Below are 22,556 nucleotides of genomic sequence, written 5' to 3' on the forward strand. Positions count from 1 at the left end.
GACTCCCATGAGAGTCCTTACCCTTTCTGAGGAGCAGATGGGGAGAGGTGGAAAGAGGTGGAAGGAGGGAATGGGGGGGAGAGGAGGAAGGGGAAACTATGGTTGCTATGTAAAACAAATTTTAAAAATTAATTTTAAAAAATCTGTGAAGACCACATCAGCCCACACAGAAGGCAATTTAAGAAGGTCACAACCCTAAAGGAAGAACTGCAGTCAATGGCTGCTGGAAGAGGAAGAACCAGTCATTGTGAGGATGTTTGTTTGTTTGTTTGTTTTAGGGATGAGACTCTAATGCTATGGCCAATCTACATGGCAAGTAAGGGCAACACTAATTGGGCTCAGTCAGCTACACACACACACACACACACACACACACACACACACACACACATTCATATATATACGTTGGAGAAGAAGTCATCCTTAATCAAGAGGAGTTGGTTAGGAGGATTCAACAGAAATTGAATGTAGGAGAAAGTGAAATACTCCTGACATCAATCTTGGGCTTCCAGCTGAGCGTGTTAACACACAGAGAAAATATGCAAACACATACATGCACATGCACACACAAATGAGAAAAGAAAAAATATAAAAACTCCATGAAACACCATGTAAAGAACTTGACAGGAAGGTCTTAGTTCTAATACAATCAGTCTCATACACGTAGAATTTTTCAAACTATGAGTTGGGCGCCATTAATAAGTCATTGAGTCAATTTAATGACCAGCTTTAATGAAAAAAGACTAGATAACGTGCAACGTGGGCCAATGTGGTTTCCCTTGTGTGTGTGAAGTGGTTCTTGAGGGCTCTTAGTATACAACAGGGCAGGAAATTCATTCTTTCTATTAGTATGATAGTGCAAGATTAAAAGCTTTTCAGCTAGAATAAATGATAAGGTTTCCTTGTCTCTGAAGGGTAAATTATTGCTCTGCTTCAAAGGGCAGGCTCACATAAAACATTTTCAATCTTTTTTTAAATATAAAATGTTGCATTCATAGGCTTTTTACCAGCATTTTTTTTTTGTTTTAGTTAAATGTTTGTTCTGATATATGTGCTCACAACATAAAGTCAGCATGGAGAAAACCTGGACAGGCACTGTCAGCGACCACTCAGACAGTGTTAATGGTAATGAACACAGCTCAAAACAGGAAACCTCTGTGTTTCTTGAAATCTTGTAGTCTTTATGGTGCTACTGCAATAGCTTCTCAAGTGAATCAAGACTAGAAGAGAAGGGCAGCATCTCTGTTACCATGGGGACCTCATGAAAGAATCATCACAGAGGACAATGACCCAAAGAAGGAAACCATTTTTTACTGGCCGTTGCTGCAGGAGGCTAGATCGAGAACATCAGCTCCATCGCTGGTACGGCCCTTCCAATTATTCTTCTCTTCCCACTTGCAGTATAGAGCCTGCGCCAGGCTCAAAGCGCCCAACAATCCCAAACTACTCAGCTCCATGTATTATCTATCGACAATACAGTAGCACACATAGGAAACATCTTAAGAAACGGCAATGAAACCGACAAAAGCCAAGAGGAAAGGTGCACACCCTCCTAACTCCCATACAGGCTACCATCAAAGAGCCCTTCCGAAGGCAAGGAGGCTAAAGATTCTAAACAAGAAAGAGAAGCCTCTTCCTCTGAAATCTGAAGACACATTAACAGAGAACATGATTTAGAACTGCTCCGACGTGTTCTAAAGCACTTCCCGAGAAAGACGGAGGTAGAGTATCTGTGAGGGTCAATGAAATCAGGGTTTTAAGCCTTTATTTTTAAGATGATGTTCAGGACCTTCTGAGTAGCTTGCTTGTGTATTGGTTTTCGTCAGGCTCACTGGGGCTTTTTTTCCTTTCTTTTATGTTTTTGTTTTGTTCGGTAGTCCATATTCCCTGGCTAACTTAACCAGGCTCACAAAGGTAAACGGTCTACCTCAATTGAGAGGGAGGAACCGAAGGCTCAGCAGATCCGCGGGCTCTCCTGAGACTGATGTGCACCAACGGTGAACACATAAGCACAAGCAGTGGTTTTAACTTCCCTTCTAGGCAATGCCCACCGCTGTGTGAAGCACGGAGCAGCGGAGGGCACGCGAGAGACACAGAGCGGTCTGGAGGGCCATGCAGAAGGGAGTGATCTAGAATACTTGAGTCACCACCCATGGAGCTCATCCCAGAGAAACAGAATCAAACGGAGTGAGAAAGAGAGCAGCAATCACCTGGATCCTGGCAGCCATCCACGAGGCACACGCTAACTTCTGGTTTTAGTTTAAAGCCGTGTGGGACACGCCACAAAAAAAGCCTCTCTCTAGTAAGCGCTGCTACCCTTAGATGATGTTTTATAACAAAGGACACATTTGGTTGGAAGAACTCTGCAGAAGTAGTACTGGTAAAGACCTTGGGTAGCACTTACCCCAGAGACCAGGACTCAAAAGGGTTAGATTACGCACCTCCAGTAACAGTGGACAGCAGCATATAGATGAGAGCAGGAGCTAATGAGTTCGACCTAAGACACATGTGCCTATCATCCATCATACCCTCACTCCCGTGCTGGACCACTGAGCTTCATCCTCCACCTTGACCTTCTCTCTTGGCAATATTGGGGTTGAATCTATAGCTTCATGCTTGCTAGGGAAGTGCTAATCCACTCAGTCATTTATGTTTATGCATGCATGCACACACGTGTCTATGTATTTATACACGGTCTTGCTTGCTTGATCATGCTAGCCTGTAGTTTGCTCTGTGTACAGGCAGGCATTAAACTTGAGTTTCCTAAGTAGCTATACAAGCAGTTCTAGACCACCAAGCTCGGCTACTAATAGATTTTTTGAAGGCAACATTCTTTAACCCTGAAGACTAAAGCCTCACTAGTATACTTCCAGAGAGGAAGCGTAGATTGTTCTATGCTTACTCATCAATTCAATATTAAAATAATTCCTATGTGCCAGGCTTGAATGTCTACCCGACACATGTTGCAAGTATAAAATTTAATCCATTATACTACTTGTTATATAACTAAAAGTCATACAAACATTTGTATAAATGACCATACGTAAGAGGTTATCATTGCAAAAATACACACTATACTGAAACTTTGGGTATAGGAATAAGGAAATTGACTTACTTCTATACCTGCTATGAGCCAAATATAGTATATATTCTCTGTAATAACAGAAAACCAAAACTCGGATTCTAAAAAAATGTTTAAGGGCTTTGTAATCTAAGCAGCTCCCGATGCTATTCACCATGCTGAGAAACAGAAGTGCACACGGAAGTATCCTAGCAAAATTTTGAACACACACCACCTAACAGATGGGTTCTCAAAAACAACGACGCATTCCACAAGCCAAATGCTCAAAACTTAATAATAAAGGATGATGAAGAGTTTTGAATATGCGACGTTGCATAAATGAGAACCTCAACAATAACTCGGGGCAGAAACTCACTTTGTGCTTTCACCACCTTCCTTTCCCAAACATGCGCGCCCTCTTCTCTCCCTTCCCCTACTCTGCTTCCCAAGTCTGCAGAAAGCCCCAAACACTTGACTGATCATATCCGGTTGCCATTCCAGGAAATCCCAGAGTGGTTTTTAAGCCTCTGCCCACAGCTTGTAAAGAAAGGCAAAGAGAAAAACTGATCGATATCCGCACCCCAGCTGCGACCTGGCACATAAGGAAATCTAGAAAAATAAATGTCATCCATAATCTGTATAATTTAACACTTGCAAGAAAGCCTCTGGGGTCGACTCCAAGCCTGAAGGGGAACGAGTTGCCTGGATGAGTCTGAGCTTCCTGCACCAGGTGTCAAGACTGGTTGGAAGGCAATACCCTCTACTTCCTTATTAGCTCAGACAAGGAGCAGCCTTCCACCTTGTAAGGGTTAACTGATCCCCAAAAGGAGGAAAAAAAGGAGAGAAAACAACCACTATCTACACCTCTCTGGAGAGCCTTTTGGCAAGGGCTCCCATTACAGTTAGAAGCTGAAAACCCTTCTCAAAGGTGGGTACACGACAAACTATTGTCTTGATAACCAGTCACATCGCAGAACCGAAGCTCATGTAAAATATGACTTTGTTTAATCATAGAGTCCCTTCAGTAGATGAGTCCCATCCCAAGGCAAATTGGGGGAGGGGAGGGGGTGGTGGAAATCTCCTGATCGTGATTAGGACTCCCTTAAAAGATTTCCCAGGTTTTTTGAAATTACAGGAGAATAAATTCGAAACGTAAACACATATCCATATCATATAAATCACTAGGTTCATCCACAATAAAAACAAGACCACCAATCGGCAGGACGGGGCATTAAAGGAAATGAAGATTGTCAGTAAAATCCATAATGCTTTCTTTCTGTTAGACCTTCCGGGAGGTTATAATTGCATTTGGCCGCTTCGGGCTTGTCAGTGAGCCTTGTTTCTTAACAGTCTCAACCCTAAAAGGAGTGACTGTCAAGGGGGGACCCAGCTGAAATGAAACAACAAAAAACGGGAACTGTAATCCTTCCGAAATGGGAGGAGGAAGGGAAGGGAGCCTCCTGTATTCATCAGTCAACATTAATGTCCTTTGTTGTTCACCTTTGCACAGAACAGCGAACGCTATCCGGTTCCTTTTTCTCCCAAATCAGCGCCAGGGTAGCCCCCTCCTAAAAGCTGCCTCCCAGCATCCAAGAGCCAGGCTTTCTGACCCTCCTCTCTCTCATCACTTTCCAGTCGGCCTTCACGACCCCCCACTGCGCTCATCCCCTGGTGGAGAAGGTGTACTGAAGTAAAAACGCTGCCGAAATCTCGGTTCCCCTCCAAGGACCAAAGAGCGCAGCAGCACAGATGTTGAAATTTACCAAATCCCGGCGCAACACACACACCCCAGACACCAGGGAGGCAAGGGAGGAAGGAGGCTGCGTCCCAGCTCGGTCTGTCACAGGGGCTGCCGGAGCCACATTCCGCACTCCGGGAATGCAGACCCCAGCCGCGGGGACTTCGCGCCTCCCTACTGTTTGGGAGTGTTCTCGCTGCGGGATCACGGTCTCCCTCAGAAAATCCTTGCAGCCCACTGCCGCCTCTCTGCCGCTGTGGGCCAGCATGGGCTGGACGAAGACAAACCCTGCTGGCTTCCCCGTCCAACTTGACACGCAACACGCCCCGCGGCCGCTCCAAACTCCGCCAGCGGAGCCCGGGCTCCTGTCCCAACATTCTGGGACCGGATTCGAAGCGCGCTGCGTGCGCGGTGGGGAGCGAGACCCCAGCGAGCACCCCTCGCCAGGAGGCCGGTGCTGCCAAGCCCGGGACCCGCCGCGCTATGCCAAGACCCGGCATTTGCAGCCTGGCGCGGTGCGAGCGAGCTGCGTGGGGACAAGGACAGGAGCGTGGTAAAAGTTCGCCCGCGAGCACTCACCCACGCCGTATTTTTCGTGCTCCGTAGGTATCCACATGGCTCTAAAGGGCGCTGAGGGGCTCCGGGCTAGGCAATCCCCGCGCCCCTCCAGTGGCTCACAACAATGCAGAGCAGCTCCCGAAGAGCAGCTGCTGCGCTGGACGCGGAGGATCGCGCGGGCTGCGGCTCTGGGCAGGGGCTGCGCTCGGGGCTCCCGAGCAGGCACTGACACTACACGGCCGAGGCTGCGCCGCCCGCCGCTCTGCTGGCCGCGGCTGCTCACAGCCCTGCGACGCGCTCCCGGGGACCCGGCGGCGCAGTCATTGTTCTGATTCACTGAACTAAGCGAACACGCCGGGGCACTCGCGGGCGCACCCCCGCCCGTCAGCGCCTCAACCAGCGCTGCCTCCCCACCGCCGGCGAAGCATGCCGGGAATTGTAGTTCTTCGTCTCCAGGAGCCGTAAGGGGGCGAGGCTCCAGCAGTCAGGGGGCGGGGCAACCAGTTAGGTTTGCCGCATCTTATTGGTCAAGAATGAGACTCCACTGCATAGGCGTGTAGAAAATCACCCAGTGGGTCGGCCTGTGATCCCAGGCGCGTTTCTATTGGTGTATCTCTGCTACGCTCCGCCCACGTCCCGCCCCTTTCTGCTGGTCCAAGTTATGGCTGCCACAGAGGCCCAGGGCCTCGTTGCGGGCCAGCGGGAGGACGCTGCGGGGGTCCACGGTGGAGTCGGGTCCTTGGATCACGAAGGTGAGTGCGCTGTCTCTCGGGTGCAGGTGATCTGTCTTCATTTTTCCCGTGCCCTGGTGCATCCGACCCCCTCTCGGACCTTAAGAGCCAATCGATCAGCTCTGAGACCACCTTGGTGCCAGGCAGGGAGCCACGGGCGGGACCCAAAGAGATGGGGTGGGGCGGGCAGCAGTTGCCCGCCTGAAGCTGTTTTTTGGTGGGAGAGGAAAGTGGGAAGACCTGCCTTCCCTGCCGCTGGGAAAGCTCCTTTTGCTGTCTTCCGGAATTCCCTGAGTGGGTGTGGGTCAGGTCTGGGTCGCACGAGTGTGATTGTGATGCCGGGATTAGCAGCTATTTCCTAGCCAGTACCATTCGCCCTGCTCAGTTGGCCGAGTTTGGCTTTGGAAAGGTGTTTTGTTTAGCTTGGGACAGGTTTCCTAGTTGGAGACTCGTCTGGGCTCTCAGTACTCATTTGACTAGTTGGAGTACTCTCCAAAGGGAAAGCCTGTGTGTATCTCTGGTACCTTTTGGCCCTTGGGCTCTCCAGAGTTGAATGTGGAGCCTGGGAGATCTTAAGTCCTAAGTTCTCAGAGAAAGAGAAAAGAGAATGAAGCGCACCCCAGCCTTCACTGAATATTTAGAAGGGGGTTTTGAACATCATCACGGCTACTTTGTACCTACCTAACTTTGATGTTGTCTTCAGTCTCACTGTAGAGATCAAAAATCAAACTTTGAAAGCCACACGTAGGCTGCCTTTTTCTTTTGGTCTCTCTCTACTCCCCTCCGGACCCCTTTTTGCTTAAGTGTATCATTTAGCACACCAAGTTCTTTTTGCTTAACAGATATGATTTGAGAGTTGGTTTTGGTTCTTGGTCCTTGTTGATGCTTTTACCTTTCGCCTTCACAGCTAAAACTGAGATTTACAAAGTTTGTTTCATTTTGTTTTTATCTCAGTAGCAGAGAAATGAAGTGCGGTTTCTCCCACTTCCTGGGAGTGAAATTCCCGTCCTATAAGCAGCCTGTCATTGAGTTAGCCATAATTCTTATAACAACAGACTTATGTTTTTTCCAGATTACCAATGTCCCAGGGGGCTACCATTTTAAGATACAAAGTTGGAAGCGTTGATAACTTTTTCTCCCAGATTAACTTATTTAAAAATTTTCAAGTACCTCCAAAGCATAAAACACTTAAAAGTTATTAGTTACCTTACAATTCACTAAAAATATTTCAGACAGTTCATTTAGAGGCATGTGGATTGAAAAAAAATAGTAAAGCCCTTCCAGTACACAGGCGCTCTTATAAACTTTGGTGTGTATTTTTTTGATTTATTTCTTTATGATATTTGTAGTTGTGGAATATTATTTTAAGAGGTGTTACATTTGTTTATGCGGTGGAACATTTGTTTTAGTGATGCAAAGATGTCTTGCATTCTTTAATGTTTCGTTTATTTAACTCTGTGAAGCTCTGATACTTTGCCTGTCTAAAACACCTGATTAATAAGGAGCTGAATAGCCAGCCAATGGCTGGGCAGAGAAAGGCTAGGCAAGGCTGTCGGGCAGAGAGAACAAGTGGGAGGAGGACTCTGGAGCAAGAAAAGGAGGGGAGGAGATCACAAGGGGCCAGCCACCCAACTACACAGCAAGCCTCAGGGGGGAAAGTAAAGGTGTGCAGAACAGAGAAAGGCAAAAGGTGGATGGGATAACTTAAGACAAGCTGGCTAGAAACAAGCCAAGCTAAGTCTGGGTCTACATAATAAGACTCCGGGTGATTTATCTGGGAGCTGGGTGGTGACCTCCCCCCCCCCCCCCCCAACACCAAAGAGCAAAGAGTAAAAGACAACCAACAACAATACTTGGTTTAGTTCATTTAAAAAAAAAAAAAGGATTATCCTAGTAAACTCAAAGATCTACAACTTTCTTCTTGTTTATCAAAAGGTATTTCCATATCAGGACATTCATTGTTTCATTTTTCAGTGACTTCACACATATTCTATAGACCAGATATTTTGTACTTCAGCCAGTCCCTTATGTAAACTATGCATAGATTCTAGATACATAGATACTTAAAAATGCTCTTCATGCATATTCCGCAGTAATAGCCAAGTGTCCGCGTATTTCCCTGGCTAAGAGGACATTTCTATCCAGAACCAATAGGAATATGGTAGGACTGAATTAGGTGACTACTAAAAGCTTCAGTTTAGGCTCCAACTTCCCAGCAGAAGTATTGAGCAGCGGTGAATTTGCAATGGTTGTGACCGGAACTGCCCAGTGTTTTCACTGATCACCAGTCACTGCTGGGAGAGCTTCTCATAGCTGGTTTTTAATGTCATTTTTAGTAAGTCAATTTGTCATTTAAAATTCCCCTTTAATAATGTATTATCCCATGACTTTATTAAAATTCTTTTTAAACCCTGCAAAATGGGACACATATTTTAGGTGGAAATAATTGCATTATGAGTGTATTTCTTCTTAGGCGGGCACTTAAGTTATCAAGCATGTCTTTCTCTATAGAAATCCCACACTCTTTTAATTTCTGGAAAACTGCCTCTTTTCAGAGGTTTCCCTCTAATTCTAATTAAAATGTCAATCTGTGTGCTTAATATCCCGAGACAGAAGGGCCTGAGGAGTCGTTTAATAGAAATCTTTGCAGTTCTCTAGTATCTCTGCTGGTAGGAGTCACCAGGTGAAGCGCAGGCAGCCCCAGCTCCCTCGCTGAGACCTCCCCGCTGCCTGCGTTCTTTTGGTCTGTTCCTCCTTCAGCCCCTGCATTGGTTGGCTCTCCACAAAACTGTCTTACTCTTTGAGAAAAACAAAAAATGTCAATTTTTTGGCAACACGGGTAAAGAAAGACATGGTACCAAGTGTGCAACCCTTACTAGTTCTCCAGTGTCCAAGCTGTCCCTTGGGTGTTGGGACAAAGGGCCTGGAACTGAGAGCTCTGGATGTCTCCTGGGGCTCATGTGGAGAGGAAATTAAATGGCAGGGTCAGGCAAGACTTGAAGATCCTTGTTTGTCATTCATGTGAACAGAGACTAGTGTGTCATCTTAGGTTGCCTAAAACTTAAAAACAAAAATAAGGGTTTGGGTAGATGGCGTAGAGATTAGGAGCACTTGCTGTGCATGGGAACCTGAGTTCAAGTCCCCAGTACCCACATAATAGCCGAATGTGACCCCTGTGCCTGCAACCCTAGCTTTGTGGAGTGGAACAGGTGGGTCCCAGGTTGCTCTTTGGCCAGACTGTCTGGCAAAACCAGTGAACTTCAGGTTCAATGAGAGCCTGAGGCGAGTAAGGTCGAATATGAAAGAGGAAGGTCCCTCACGTCTTCCTCTGGCCTTCCCATTCAAGTGTGCAGGTGCTCACACCACGCACGCAGAGATGGCAAAGAAATTCAACATCTCAAATGCTTGACTGCTGTGAATTCTTTATTCTAATGTGGTTTCTAATAAGAAATCAATTAGATCGTGAGCTATAGTTCAGCAGTTGACTCTTTGAGGATGGTTTTGTGCCTGCGGTGATTTCTTATGACAGTGTTTACCTGCATTGGAAGAGTCTGGCAGTGGCCTGGGTTGTCTTCTCCAAATGAATACATATTAGATGATGATGGTATTGTTTGGATTCATGACTCCTGTCCTGCCGAGACCTTATTTATCTCCTTATAATGTCTGTGGAAGAAGTGGTGGAGGGCAGCAAGTGAACTCGTTGTTCTTGTATTTCATATTCTGACAAATAGCATCAAATATAAACTAGAAACCTAGGCTCTTTGAGCCTCGTCTTGCCCACAGGCAGGCCCTAAATTTAATCAGTTACCAAGTGCTACGACTCCATTCCTGGAATATCAATGGAATCTGCGCTTGCGCTCATCTCTGTAACCACTATTTTGACTGTTTCTAACCCTCACCACCACCACACCTCCAAGGCTGAGCTTCAGAAAGAAAACCAAGACCTTGTTAGACTTGCTTTTGTCTCTCTGATCTGGCACAGTATAAATAGTTAATAAATGTTCTACCTGGACAGTATTCCAGCTTCCCCAACTGGAAAGCCTTCCTCTTGACCTCTCTGACACCTAATTTTACCCCTTTTAATCTACATACAAACATGTTTTAAGGGTCTGCCCTGGGAATCATTGTAACTCCACCACAAGCATAAGTAGGTCCACCCTCTCCAGGTAGGAGTTTCTGCTTTTCCGCCTCATCTTCAGTCAGCCCTTCTCCAGCCTGTATCTTCATCCTCTGCTTCTCTTAGTGGACTACAGTTACCTTCTGGCATCTTCACTTGCTAAAGGCAAGCCTTGGTTACTTTATATCCATGGACTGTCAACATTCCACTCAAAAGGGGTAACAGTGTAGATGCTTAGGATAGTTTTTGAAACTTACTCAGTGTTTAGCATTGCCACTACTTTAACTGGAAGAATTGCAATGAGACTTAAAGACCAGGAAACGATTTATGTTTGTGAAAGGTGTACATGCCAACTGGGAATGCGAAGTATTATCAGAAGCTATTTTGTCAGAACTAATCATGGCTTGCATTTTATGTTGTTTTCTGCCCTTTACAAAATGATCTTCTAATAACATTTAGATAATGATTAACTTTTTGTAGAGAATACTTAGGTCTGGCCTTTAAATCTGGATTCTGTAAATGAATGACCTGCCACACGAACCTTGAACTCTGCCTCCCATCATCTCTGTGGCTGGTGGCCAGTTTCCTACAGGCTGCCCTCTAATTTCCTAGCATTCATTCTAGTCTCTCATGTGGCTATGGAAAGAGGATTAGACTCTATTTGGGTTTTAATTCTGGCATTGAATAGCTATTTAACATAGAGGTTTGTTATGTGCTCCACATTAGTAAAAACATACACAAATGCCAGCCTTGCAAAATTCCTTTGCGTTGCGTATTTATGAAAGCTATCAAGTCAGACTTTGGTAAATATCAGTTGCTCATATTATGGAGATATAACTAACTGCACAATAAAACTTCCTGGCCTCTGATACTGGATCCAGGTCAGAGGTGACCTATGCTGTGGTGTAACCCTGGGGAAGCTTGGGAATGTGCCCATGATAACAGCGTATACCTGCAGTGCCCTACTGGAATGTGCTCACAGTCATCTCCACTCTGCCACCCTACACAACGCTGGCCCTTCACAGCCAGCTTCCCGTGCCACACATCCTCCACCACTCTCCTGTCAGCTGGGATGACGTAGCAAGGTGTAGGCCTGAGGGTTCATGGGAACAAAAGAATCATAGCAATGAGAGCTTTGTATATCTTGTATAGTACAAGGACTTTCTCTGAGCATCTTTCTTATTTTGCTATAATACAGGAGAACCAACTTCTGGCTTCAGAGAGGAACTATATAAAAGGGCTATTAGAGTAATGGTCATGGTGATGATGGCTAATATTTGTGAGGTACTGGGTCAGGGCCTTACTGATACAAACCACTTCCAGTATTTAGCTCATTTCATTCCTTTTATTTATAAATGAGGAAAATAATTTTTAAAAAGTGGTCTGCCCAAGGTCTCACGGTACCTGAAAGAGGGCTTTTACGCAATGTACAAGTGTAGCAGTTTGACGTGGTAACTAAATTCTATTAGATGAAGTCTCAGGCTGGCGTTCAAAACCACAGCTATGTTCTAAGTAACTGGGCAGTCGGATAGTGGAGGTCAGACTGATATAGGTTGGAATCCTGGTTGCTTACCAGCTTCAGGCCAGGAAAACCTCCTGCATGCAGCAAAAGCCAGATAGCTGTCCAGCCTGTGGTTTCAGTGTAAGAATATGCATATGATAGAGGCAAAAACGCTGCTTGGCTTCCCCGCCTCCAGGCCGTTTCTGTTGCAGAATTTGGTGGACACTTGCAGTATCATAGTGAGTTTGTATGCATTTCTCTTTGTATTGATATAGTTCTGTTATTCATATAAAACAGTAATCTTCCTAACACACACTCAGGTTTCCAATTTGAAAGCAGAAAATGTTTGTCAGAGTCGCATAACAGAAATTATGCTTCTAATGCAGATGAGGGTCTATAGCCCTGGATGTTGGGCATTAACTGTCTTCTGCAACAGCTGGACACATAAAAGCTTTTTTTTTTTTTTTTGAGACAGGGTTTTTGTGTAGCCTTGGCTGTCCTAGAACTCACTCTGTAGACCGGGCTGCCCTCATATTCATGGAGATCCACCTGCCTCTGCCTCCTGGGTGGTGGGATTTAAGGCTTGCGGCGCCACACGCTCCTGAAGGCTTTTATTAGCTGTTCCTGACTAATGTCCCGGAATTGGGGTTCAGTGCTGTCTCAGCATTTCCATTGCTGTGGTAAACACCATGACCAAAATCAACTTGGGAAGGAAAGGTTTATTTCACCTCAGAGTCCATCATCCAGGGAAGTCGAGGCAAGAACTGATGCAGAGGCCATGGAGGAGCGCTCTTGCTGTCTCATGGCATGCTCAGATTGCTTTCTTACAGCACCTAGGACCACCAGCCGAGGAGTGACATCACCCGCAATGAATTGGGCCCTCCCACATCAATCACTAACTAGGAAAATGCCCTCTTCCCAAGTGGCTCTAGCTTGTGTCGAGTTGACATAAAACTATCCAGTACTGCTGTGATTTATCTGATATGGACGTCAGACTACAGACTCACAGCTGCACATAGGCTCATCAGCCTCGTACTGAAGCAAGTGTGTTTTGCCGGCCATCTTGACACACACATGAGCAGGGTAGCACTGTTCGGAAGTCGTGATGAGCTCAGTCACCCATCTCCTGCTTCTCTTTCCAAATGCTCCCATCTTTCGGGAACTAGTGCCATTGGTTTGCAAAGTATCCAACTGAGGTTAGGTACTATCTTTAGCCATAGGAACCCAAAAATGTGTTTTGAAGCTAAAGAGAACTTCATCTTTTCTTTCTTTTCTGTGGGAATCAACCAATGGCAAATGGTAGAAAACCTTAAGACCACATGGTACATGGTTAGGCTCGTTCTGTGTTTACCATGTCTTAATAAATGTTTTGAACAAATAAAATACATGGAAGGAAATGTGTGGAATAATACTCAAGACTGGATTCTAAAGTTGAATATTCTGTTCTGTAGCAGAATAAACTTAAGAGAAACCTTTTGCCTTATGAACTGTAATTTCGTCAGAGAAAAGTGCATGCTAATATTATTAAACACTTAATCAAGTGGTGTATGTTAAAGTCCTTGAGGAAACAGAAACACAGGCTAAGGTGCCATCCCAAAGGACAACGGGCACAAACCGCGGACCTGGACAGACTGGACAGTTAAAACCTGCGACCTTGAGCACATCAAGGGACCCCACTTCCATTATTACACCAGAAGTAGGAACAGGGGAGAAACGGGGTGTTGCAGATCCTGTAAAAGTACAAGACTTCTTTGGAAATGTCCTCCTTTCTACTGGTAGAAAGTGACCGGAATGTTTTACTCCAGGAAGAGGGGGAAGGCCCATTCGTTCCTCTGATTTGGAGCTTCCCTCCACTTGCCTCTTGTCGAAAGCCTCTTGAAGCTTTTGCTGAAAGGTTTGCTCCTCGCTTTCTCTCTGTAGTCACTGAGATCAAAGAGCCCATGCCTGCCCTCAAACCTGCTGCCGCCACTGCTGCTACAGAACTCCAACTGGACCTTTATTTATTAATTAGGTGTTTTTGTTTTGAGACAGAGTCTCGCTATGTAGCCAGGCTAGCCTGGAACTCAGCATGTAGACCTGTCAGCCTCCCCAGCACCGGCGGTGCCAGTCTGTTTGTGGCGCCGTGCTGATGACTGCACTCAGCCCTGCATGTGAGGCCCGCGCCACCACTTCCACAGCCAGCTTGGGAGGTAGCATCGAGCAACTCCCCCAGAGACTGTCGCTTAGTTCCTTTCTGCCCTTAGGCTCAGGGAGGGTGTCACGCTGTGAGTGGTGTCTTAGGGTTTCTATTCCTGGGATGAAGCACAGTGATCAAAAAGCAAGTTGGGGAAGAAAGGGTTTATTCAGCTTACACTTCCACAGTGCTGTTCATCACCAAAGGAAGCCAGGACAGGAGCTCAAACAGGGCAGGATCCTGGAGGAAGGAGCTGATGCAGAAGCCATGGAGGGGTCCTGAAAGCTGGCTTGCACAGTCCACTTTTCTATAGAATTCAGGACTACCAGCCCAGGGATGGCCCTCCCCTATTGTCACTAAATGAGAAAATACCTTCCAGCTGGATCTCATGGAGGCATTTCTTCAATTGGGGCTCCTTCCTCTCTGGTGACTCTCACTGTGTAAATTTGACACAAAGCCATCCAGGACAGGACCAACTTCTTACTTCCTGCTGTGTGGAAATAGTGAAGAGGACTCTGATCTTGTCCACAGAGTCTCTGTTCTATGGAGTCAGGCTCTGCATCCCTTTAGCAGAACTAATAGACCTTTCTGTTCCCTTGTTGCTCCTGAAAAAAAAAAGTGCACACACTTAAATCATGATGCATATTAACTTAAGAACATACTAAATTTTGTTAGTGGCTTTATTTGTAAAAGGAAGGAATTATTTCACATCTGGGTTTCTTTATGCTGTCCTCATCTTTTTTTTTTTCTTTTTCCCCCCTGATATTTCAAGACAAGGTTTCTCTGTGTAACAGCCCTAGCTGCCCTGGAATTCGCTTTGGAGACCAGACTGGCTTCGCACTCACAGAGATCCGCCTGCCTCTGCCTCCTAAGTCTAGGACTAAAGGCGTGCGCCACACCGCCCGCCTGTCCTCATTTCTTATGGAAGCTGGTCCTTCCTTTCCCCTCTCATCCCTAATTGATGCTTTTTTTTTTTCTGAATACATAGATACTTGATTTTTCCCCCCAGTTTGAACCTCAGGATTGTAATTGTGGTTATTTATTTAGCACAATCTTCACCAGTAATAACCGATTAAAAGAGAAAATATCTAGTTCACAGCTGACCATAGTCCACATTAGAGAGCAATTCATAGCACGAGCTGACGTTGGACTGTAGACCCGCATCAGTCAGTCTGTCTTTTCTAAATCGCATGTAACTGATCTCCTCAAAGAGAGAATGAGAAAGGAAGGTGAGAGCCTGCAGCTCCCTAGGAATTCCTACAGACCAGTTATGAATGGCTTTTGAAAGCTCCTCATGCGAGCAGCCATTGACGAGAGAAGTGTTGGAAATAACCGACCGGGAGGGACCCTCACTGAGTTATTCTTCCAGCAGCAATAGAAAAATACGTAGAAAATAGGGATTAGTGAAGAGCTCACTAGACTCAGCAGACCAGAGTCTTGATCACACTCCTGCTTCTTACTGATCTCACAGAAGTCATGTGTACTCCTGGCTGAGAGAGAGAGAGAGAGAGAGAGAGAGATTGGATCAGACTTCTTTCAAGTGCACCTTCCCAATACCACTTTTAAAAAAGCAGTTGGTTTACAACATTTCCCAGGGTCTGCAAAAAGTGGGGGACAGCACAGTATTTCCACAAGAATTAATTTCACATTGAATCATTTATGTCGGGTTAGAAACTTAGCTAACAGCCATGGCCAAGCGTTGACTTCTGGAGTCCCTCACTGCAGGACGACAGAGATGGAATGTTGACTGCACTCAGTCCCACCGACTCAGAATGAGTCGTGCACAACCAAAACACTGACGGATGGAACCGAGGCCTCATCCAAACTGCTTTGATAAGCACTTGCTATGTAGAAGTTTGTGTATTGTAGATGCCATAGACTACAAAGGTGAAAACAGTATTGCTCTTGCTGTCCAAGGTCTTAGTACCCATGCATTAACTAAATCACGGGGTAGAAGGTTCTGGAGAGTATCAGAATGATGGGGAATTGAACAAAAAGATTTTTTTCCAGCAAATGGACCTGGCCCCTCAGGATGAGTAAACTGGACATTTACAAACAAGAAAAAAGCATTGCAACCCTAAGCAAACAGCAGTGAGAAACTCCTGGCCTCCAGGGAGTGTCGCAGGGCTTTACTCTGCTTAAAGAAAACCAGAGAAGTGGGAACAGTGGACACCAGGGCATGTTGTCCCCAGTGGGGGGCCTTGATTCTGTGGCACATACAGGAGAGTTCCGGGGAAATAAATGACAAGATCAAAGGTTAGTCAGGTAATGGAAACTGGACAGGGAAGCTGAGTCAGGAGTCCTGAATCTCAGCCCAAGGGATGCCCACACCCACACGAGACTTTAGCAGCGTGCACTGTTTGGCTGGCTTGTGTTCACTTGCTTTGAGTTTTGTTTCTAGGATTTGAATTTTTTTTTTTTTGTAATTGACAAAGCTATATATATTTATGTAAAACACGGTGTTTTGATAAGGTGTAAACATTGGTATGACTAAATCAAGCTAGTTAAATCTAATTTTCCCATATTTATTTTATGGGAAGAATATTTAAACTCTCTGCAGTTTTCCAATGCGTGGGGCTATTGTCAGTGACAGTCACCATGTTGCACATGTCTGCCTGAAACCCTGTGCTCTTCACCAGCATCTCCCCAGTGCAGAGTGGCAACCCCAGCCGTTGGAACCACCGTGTTCTGTCAGCTTCTGTCACCTTTCTCACGTATGGGTGGCACGGAGATTCCACCTTTTCACCCACCTTCTTTTACTTAGCGTGCCCTCCAGGTTCACCGTACTGGTACAAATGAGAGGGTTCCCATTTTTCCATTAAGGCTTAGCATGTCTGTCTGTCCATGCCCACTGATGGGCATTTGCATGAGTGAGTACCTTGACTATCGTGTGTACAGCCGCAGTGAGCACAGGCACACAGCTCTTGCTCACACACACAGATCCTCTTTCCCTTGGCTATGTTCCCAGAAGTAGAGCTGGTAGGTCATATGGTAATTTCCCTCCTGGTGTTTTCGGGGGAACTTGTTCTCCATCTATTTTTCGTAACAGCTGTGCTATCAACAGTATACAGGGGTCCTACACATTACTTCCAACACGTTACTTTCATCTTTTTTGTAATAGCCATCCTGACAGATTTGTATAGTGTTTCTTTGTGGGTAGTTTCCATTTACATTGGCCTATTGGTTTGTTCCAGTGTCACTAATGACACACTGTTTGGACACCTTTGTCTAGGCCATTAGTCTAGACCATTAGTCTGTTGGTTAGTTCTGCTGTCACTAGTGACACACTGTTTGGACACCTTTGCCTAGGCCATTAGTCTAGACCATTAGTCTGTTGGTTAGTTCTGCTGTCACTAGTGACACACTGTTTGGACACCTTTGCCTAGGCCGTTAGTCTAGACCATTAGTCTCTTGGTTAATTCCAGTGTCACTAATGACACACTGGTTGGACACCTTTGCCTAGATGGTTAGCATTTGCCGCTCTAGATGGCTCTGTGAACCTGGGACAGCAGGGCCTAGACATGAGGCAGACTAAAGTCTCATGCAATAGCCAACTTTATTCAGAGCATCAGACAGTTTATACTCGAGAGTTAAGAGAGTCACCTGAGTGTCCAGTCACAAGGACAAGCCACGTGCAGCAAAGCATGTTTGTCCACAGAGGCCTATGAGTAACAACAGCTGAGGTGAGCTCACACCTATCCAGCCACACCTAGGAGAGGCACAGAAACACGTTCCAGGAACAACTCTGTTTTGAAGAAACTGAGACTTTTGTCATGTTTCCTTGGAGTTTTCTCCCAAGCTCTCATAATTCCCCTCACATGACTCCATTCTTGGACTGTGCGCCACCCCCCATCTCATCTCTGCACCCCCCTCTCATTTCTATCTTGAGGCGTTCTTTTAAGTTATGTGTGATGTGTGTATGTGAAGGTGGGTGCTGAGCCAGGGCAGCTTCCGAGAGTCACTTCTCTCCTTCCACTCTAGCCAGGATCAAATCCCAGTCGGCAGGTGGACTTTACCGCTAAGCCGTCTCCTCAGCCCGGGTGTTCCCTTTGGGGTTTTTGTTTGTTTGTTTTGGGGTGGGGGTAAGGTTCCAATGTCTTTCTTCGGCCTGCGTATCTACTGGAAGACTGCCTGAATGTCTCTCTAACAAGCCAAGGGTGGCAAACATGGAGCCAGCAGGTTTTGCCCTTCCCTTCCTCTCCCTTGCTAAACCCGTAGATTCCATTCCTTAAGCTGGCCCCCAAGGTCTGCTCCCTTATTTGTCCATTGATTTATTCTTTAAACTAAACACCGAAGTCCAGCAATCAAAATTTATTATTTGGCTACACTGGCTACCTGTCCAGTCAGAACTTACCAACTCAGCCTAGCTCACGCTGCCCCTTTTCTCCTTAAAAAAACACTTTGCAGAAACACCTGCTGTCTGTCTGTCCATCCAGAGGCAGCGTTGCCCTCCCTGCCCATCCCATCCCCCTGTCCCCCTCATCCCACCCCTCCAGTGTGCCGGCTCCGAGGCCCCCACTGTCCATTCTCCATCATATGTTCTCGGCGCCTTTGCTCGCTTTCATTCCTCTGGTTTTGTGAGTAGAGTTTGTGTTCTTCAGAGATCCAGTAGAGTGAAACCGGCAGTTTGATTCTTTTTTGCTCAAGATGGCTTTGGCTAGTCTTTCTGGTTCCATAGTAATTTGGGAATTGTTCGTTCTACTTCTGTGGGGAAAAGTCTGTAGAGTTTTGTGTGCATCTCCATCACTTCCCCTTAGCAGTGCTTTGCCAGCAACCTCTCACGTGCCTGGTGAACACTCCTACAGGGAACTACTTTCATGGCTTCTTTTATTATTATTATTACTATTTTGAGACAGGCTTGTGCTAAATTGTTCAGGATGACCTTGAACTTGCTCCTAACTCAAGAGGTCATGACCTTGTGCCCCTCCTCCCTGACTTTCCAAGTAATTGGCCTGGGAAGTAATGCTCTCATATTCTAGCTAGGTGGGAATCGGGCCCTTTTCAGAGCCGTTTCCTTTCTGCCCTAGAACTGAGGTTGGCAGGCCTCTGTGAGGCACTAAGGTGGACAGATTTCCCTGCGAGCCTTCTTAAGTGAGACCGAACTGGGACCTCAGCTGTGGGGGCTGCATCCCAGTTAGAGCATCTTCTCGGGTTCACAGCCAAGACTAAGGTAAGCAGGTCTGCCTCCCAGAGTGCTTCCTTCTGAGCCTCTGGCTGACGGTTTGGGTATAAACCCAGAGCCAAACACAGCTGTAGCCAAACTCATTAGGGCCGGAGACACTTCCAGGTCAGGACCCAAAGATATAAGATCCTGCTAAGTCTTGGCCATCGTGAGAATTTCACAAACTAATGCCTAAATTCCAGCACAATCGCACACCCACTTTTCTTCAGGGGCAGCTGTGAGGCTGTGTTTGCTATGTGGTGAACCACGAGTACCCAGGAGCAGCTTCCTTCCCCCTGCACTCCTGTTGGCCAGGAGCTCCCTGCTGGAGTTTGAACTCATTCGTACTCAGAGATGACCTTTGCTGTGAAAAGCTTTCAGAAACAGCTGGTGTTGCTGTCTCCCTTCTCATCTGAAAGGAGAATTGTGTGGCCTTTCTACCAAATCAGACAACTCAGGCCTGTAAAGAAGTTCTGGAAATTAGATGTGCCAGGCAGAGCTGACTGTTCATAAAGATTCCATTTCAGTCAGTTGGCTTTTGTTTCACTTCTGTCCCAAGAAACTCCGAGCCAGTTCAAGCCGAGCTCATCCGAATGTGAACGTCTCATCAATTACACATTCAGGAATGCTTGCCCGTTGTACTAGGACAAAAGAGACCTCCATGTAGAACTGTGTTCAGCTTCAAATACAAGGGGGTGGGGGTTTATGGCCAAGAAGGATAAGGATGCTCAGGACTGGGAGGCAGAAGTTGCTGAGAGACCGCAGAGGGGTGACGGGAAATTCTCGCTGAAAGCTGATGGGTGATCAGGTCTACCCCAGAGCTAGTGGAAGGGTGGAGAACTTGATCGGATATGGAAGATGGTAGGATAGTGGGAATTTCTATGAATTGACCTAACTGAATTCCAGCTAAAACTGAACCTTGTGGGACAGCAAGGACCAGGCTTCCTTTTTTTTTTTTTTTTTTTTTTTTTTTTTTTTTTTTTTGTTTTTTTTTTGGTTTTTCGAGACAGGGTTTCTCTGTGGCTTTGGAGCCTGTCCTGAAACTAGCTCTTGTAGACCAGGCTGGTCTCGAATTCACAGAGATCCGCCTGCCTCTGCCTCCCGAGTGCTGGGATTAAAGGCGCGCGCCACCATCGCCCGGCTAGGACCAGGCTTCCTTAAGGAAAGTTTGAGGGGATGGGGGGGGCTTTGTCTATAGCAAGGATGTAGCAGCGTGTCAACATATAAACTGAACTCTAGGAAAGGAAACAAGCTATTACAGGCCCTGGAAAAGCAGGCGTAGGAGACCATGAATTCTGGGTGAAGTTTCAAGTCAGTTAAGTTATAGATTAGGTCAACAGATGAAGGATCCAGTTACGAGAAAAGGAATATAAGTTGAGATTTGATACCAAGAAACTGGCTGTGTGCCAGTAGCTAGCATTCCAGACCTCCTAAAGATAAGGCCAGTTGGCTGAGGTGGCACAGAGCCACTGACTTAAGAGAACGTAGACACACTATCGGTGGGTTTGGGGGAGCAGAGGAGGAGGGGATATGTGTGTTAGTGGTACTTGGAGGGGACTTAGTACCAGTAAGGTTATCGCAAATGGTCATATGGCTACTAAACTCCTAACCCTGGGCTCCTTGATTCTGAGTGCTGGCCAACCGTGACCTAACTCTGTAGTATAACGTGACAGCACCCTTCCTTTTCAAAATCTCTAAAATATAAGGAATTGGATGCTGAGGCCTAACGTTCCTATTGCTATCATTTCCCATGCGAAATGTCTTAGATTATGTTCATAACTACCTATGTTCATGACGTATGTTTTGGTACCAACAGTTGTCATTGTTCTCTTAAAGAGAGCACAGTCGGGTTTCCTGTTTGCTCCCTCACACATTGTCTCACAGACCAGCGTCCACACCTGCTTTCCTTCCGACACTTGAAAGGCAGAGTACACCAGCCGTGCAAATTTACATTGTTTCGTTACTGTTGTTTGGTTTTAAGACAGAGTTTCTCCATGTAGACCAGGCTGGCCTCAAACTCACATAGCTCATTCCTCTTCTTCCAAAGTGCTGGGATTAAACTCATGTACCAGCGTGGCCAGCAGAGTTCACACTTCTGAGAACATAAATAAACTAAAGATGAACCAAGCCCTGGAATTAAAGGCTCAGGGAAATGAGCTAAAACCTCTAAGTAGTGGGCCACAAAGAAATTCAGTTTTGTGCTATCATGCTAAGATTTTTTTCACACAATTTATTTTTTTATTCATTGTATAATTGAATTTTCTAGAAAGAGGCAACATTAATATTAATGTTATTTATGCTTATAGGGACAATATGAGTCCATAGAATTTTGAGACAAAAGTACTATCATTTTAGATGTATAGAATTTCATGAGTGAATAATTTATAAATATAGGTATGTAGCTTTTTTCCAGAACTTATTCTAATTTTGTGGCTGTTCCAGGGGTGAATGTTCTATTTAGTTTTCTAAACATTTAACTACTACTACCATTTTACAAATAATACCTACTCAAATTTCATGGATGCTAATGTTCATTTAATTTGGGAAACGCTAGCCATGGTCATCTCCCCATTATTTATTAAGAATTAGACATTCCAACAAATTCTACTAAGAAGAGGCTACCCTGTGCCTATGGTCAGATCTCTGAGTGGCCTCTTCATCACATTCCTGCTTGACGTCATCCTTTAGTGGAGAAGTCTAAGTGTTGAGTACAAGAAGCAGCATTTGTTTTTCTGTTGGATGGTATAGCAACCTGTAGACCTGTTTCTCCCATTATATCCAGGAAACTGAATCTATAGATCCAAGCTATAATAATTTCAAAGCTATCTATAGAAGTAAGCCCTACCATTTTAGCTCAGTCTGAGAACATGTGCCCTTCAGGTCGGTGTCTGTCCTCTCCTTCCTTCCTCCTCTGCTTCGACATCCCCACCTGCTTGGAGTCTGCTCTTCCGCTAACCTATACCTGCGCTCCTGTTTAATTTTAGTATCACCACTTACTACCTTTGAAATAAGACTTAACTGTTGGCTATAGGAAGGTTTTCTTAGTAACTAGTTTCTGACCCATAGTTTGGAGTACTCAACCCGGGGCTTTATTATATTAAGTCAGGTAACCATAGTTATTTAATGCATTATTTAAGTTTATAAAAAATTTAACCCACATTCTTCTATCAGCTTTCACTTCAACAACGTGAGTCTCTTTTGTTTTGACCTATTTGTGTGTGACTTGAGTGTCAGAAGTGTCAGTATGACATTGGCACTTAGGAGTTAGCTGATAAAATCGGGCACTCTTTGATGTGCAAACCACAGCTTGTAAAGGAATTGTTGGTGAAAGGTTGTTTAAAACAGTTTTATCGTGATTCATGGTACCCGTTGTTGTTTGCCTTTACTTGGAATCACAGAACTGAGCCGTGCAGAGTCGCATGGAGTCACAGAACCGAGAGCTGTGCAGTCATAGAGAGCCACAGAACCGAGAGCCATGTAGAATTACACGGAGTCACAGAACCGAGAGCTGTGCAG

General features: G+C 45.6%; 2 protein-coding genes across 7 annotated transcripts in view; one reads left to right on the forward strand and one right to left on the reverse strand.

Moving 5' to 3' along the window:
- Window positions 1-5,721, reverse strand: part of Dock4 (dedicator of cytokinesis 4) — a 393,633-nt gene extending 387,912 nt beyond the window's left edge. For all 3 annotated transcript variants that reach the window (XM_013347825.2, XM_026782419.1, XM_026782413.1), the window contains exon 1: window positions 5,379-5,721. In XM_013347825.2, the coding sequence (XP_013203279.2) occupies window positions 5,379-5,415 (37 nt within the window). In that variant the 5' untranslated portion in view covers window positions 5,416-5,721. The remainder of the gene's footprint in view (window positions 1-5,378) is intronic.
- Window positions 5,722-6,008: 287 nt separating this feature from the next.
- Window positions 6,009-22,556, forward strand: part of Znf277 (zinc finger protein 277) — a 92,960-nt gene continuing 76,412 nt past the window's right edge. For 3 of the 4 annotated variants that reach the window (XM_026782691.1, XM_026782696.1, XM_026782699.1), the window contains exon 1: window positions 6,009-6,109. In XM_026782691.1, coding sequence (XP_026638492.1) covers window positions 6,019-6,109 — 91 coding nt within the window. In that variant the 5' untranslated portion in view covers window positions 6,009-6,018. Of the gene's footprint in view, window positions 6,110-19,034; window positions 19,050-22,556 lie in introns of those variants that run through there. The other variant, XM_026782703.1, reaches the window with a different exon arrangement.

Source organism: Microtus ochrogaster, chromosome 1, assembly GCF_000317375.1.
Source record: "Microtus ochrogaster isolate Prairie Vole_2 chromosome 1, MicOch1.0, whole genome shotgun sequence".
NCBI classification, from domain to species: domain Eukaryota; kingdom Metazoa; phylum Chordata; class Mammalia; order Rodentia; family Cricetidae; genus Microtus; species Microtus ochrogaster.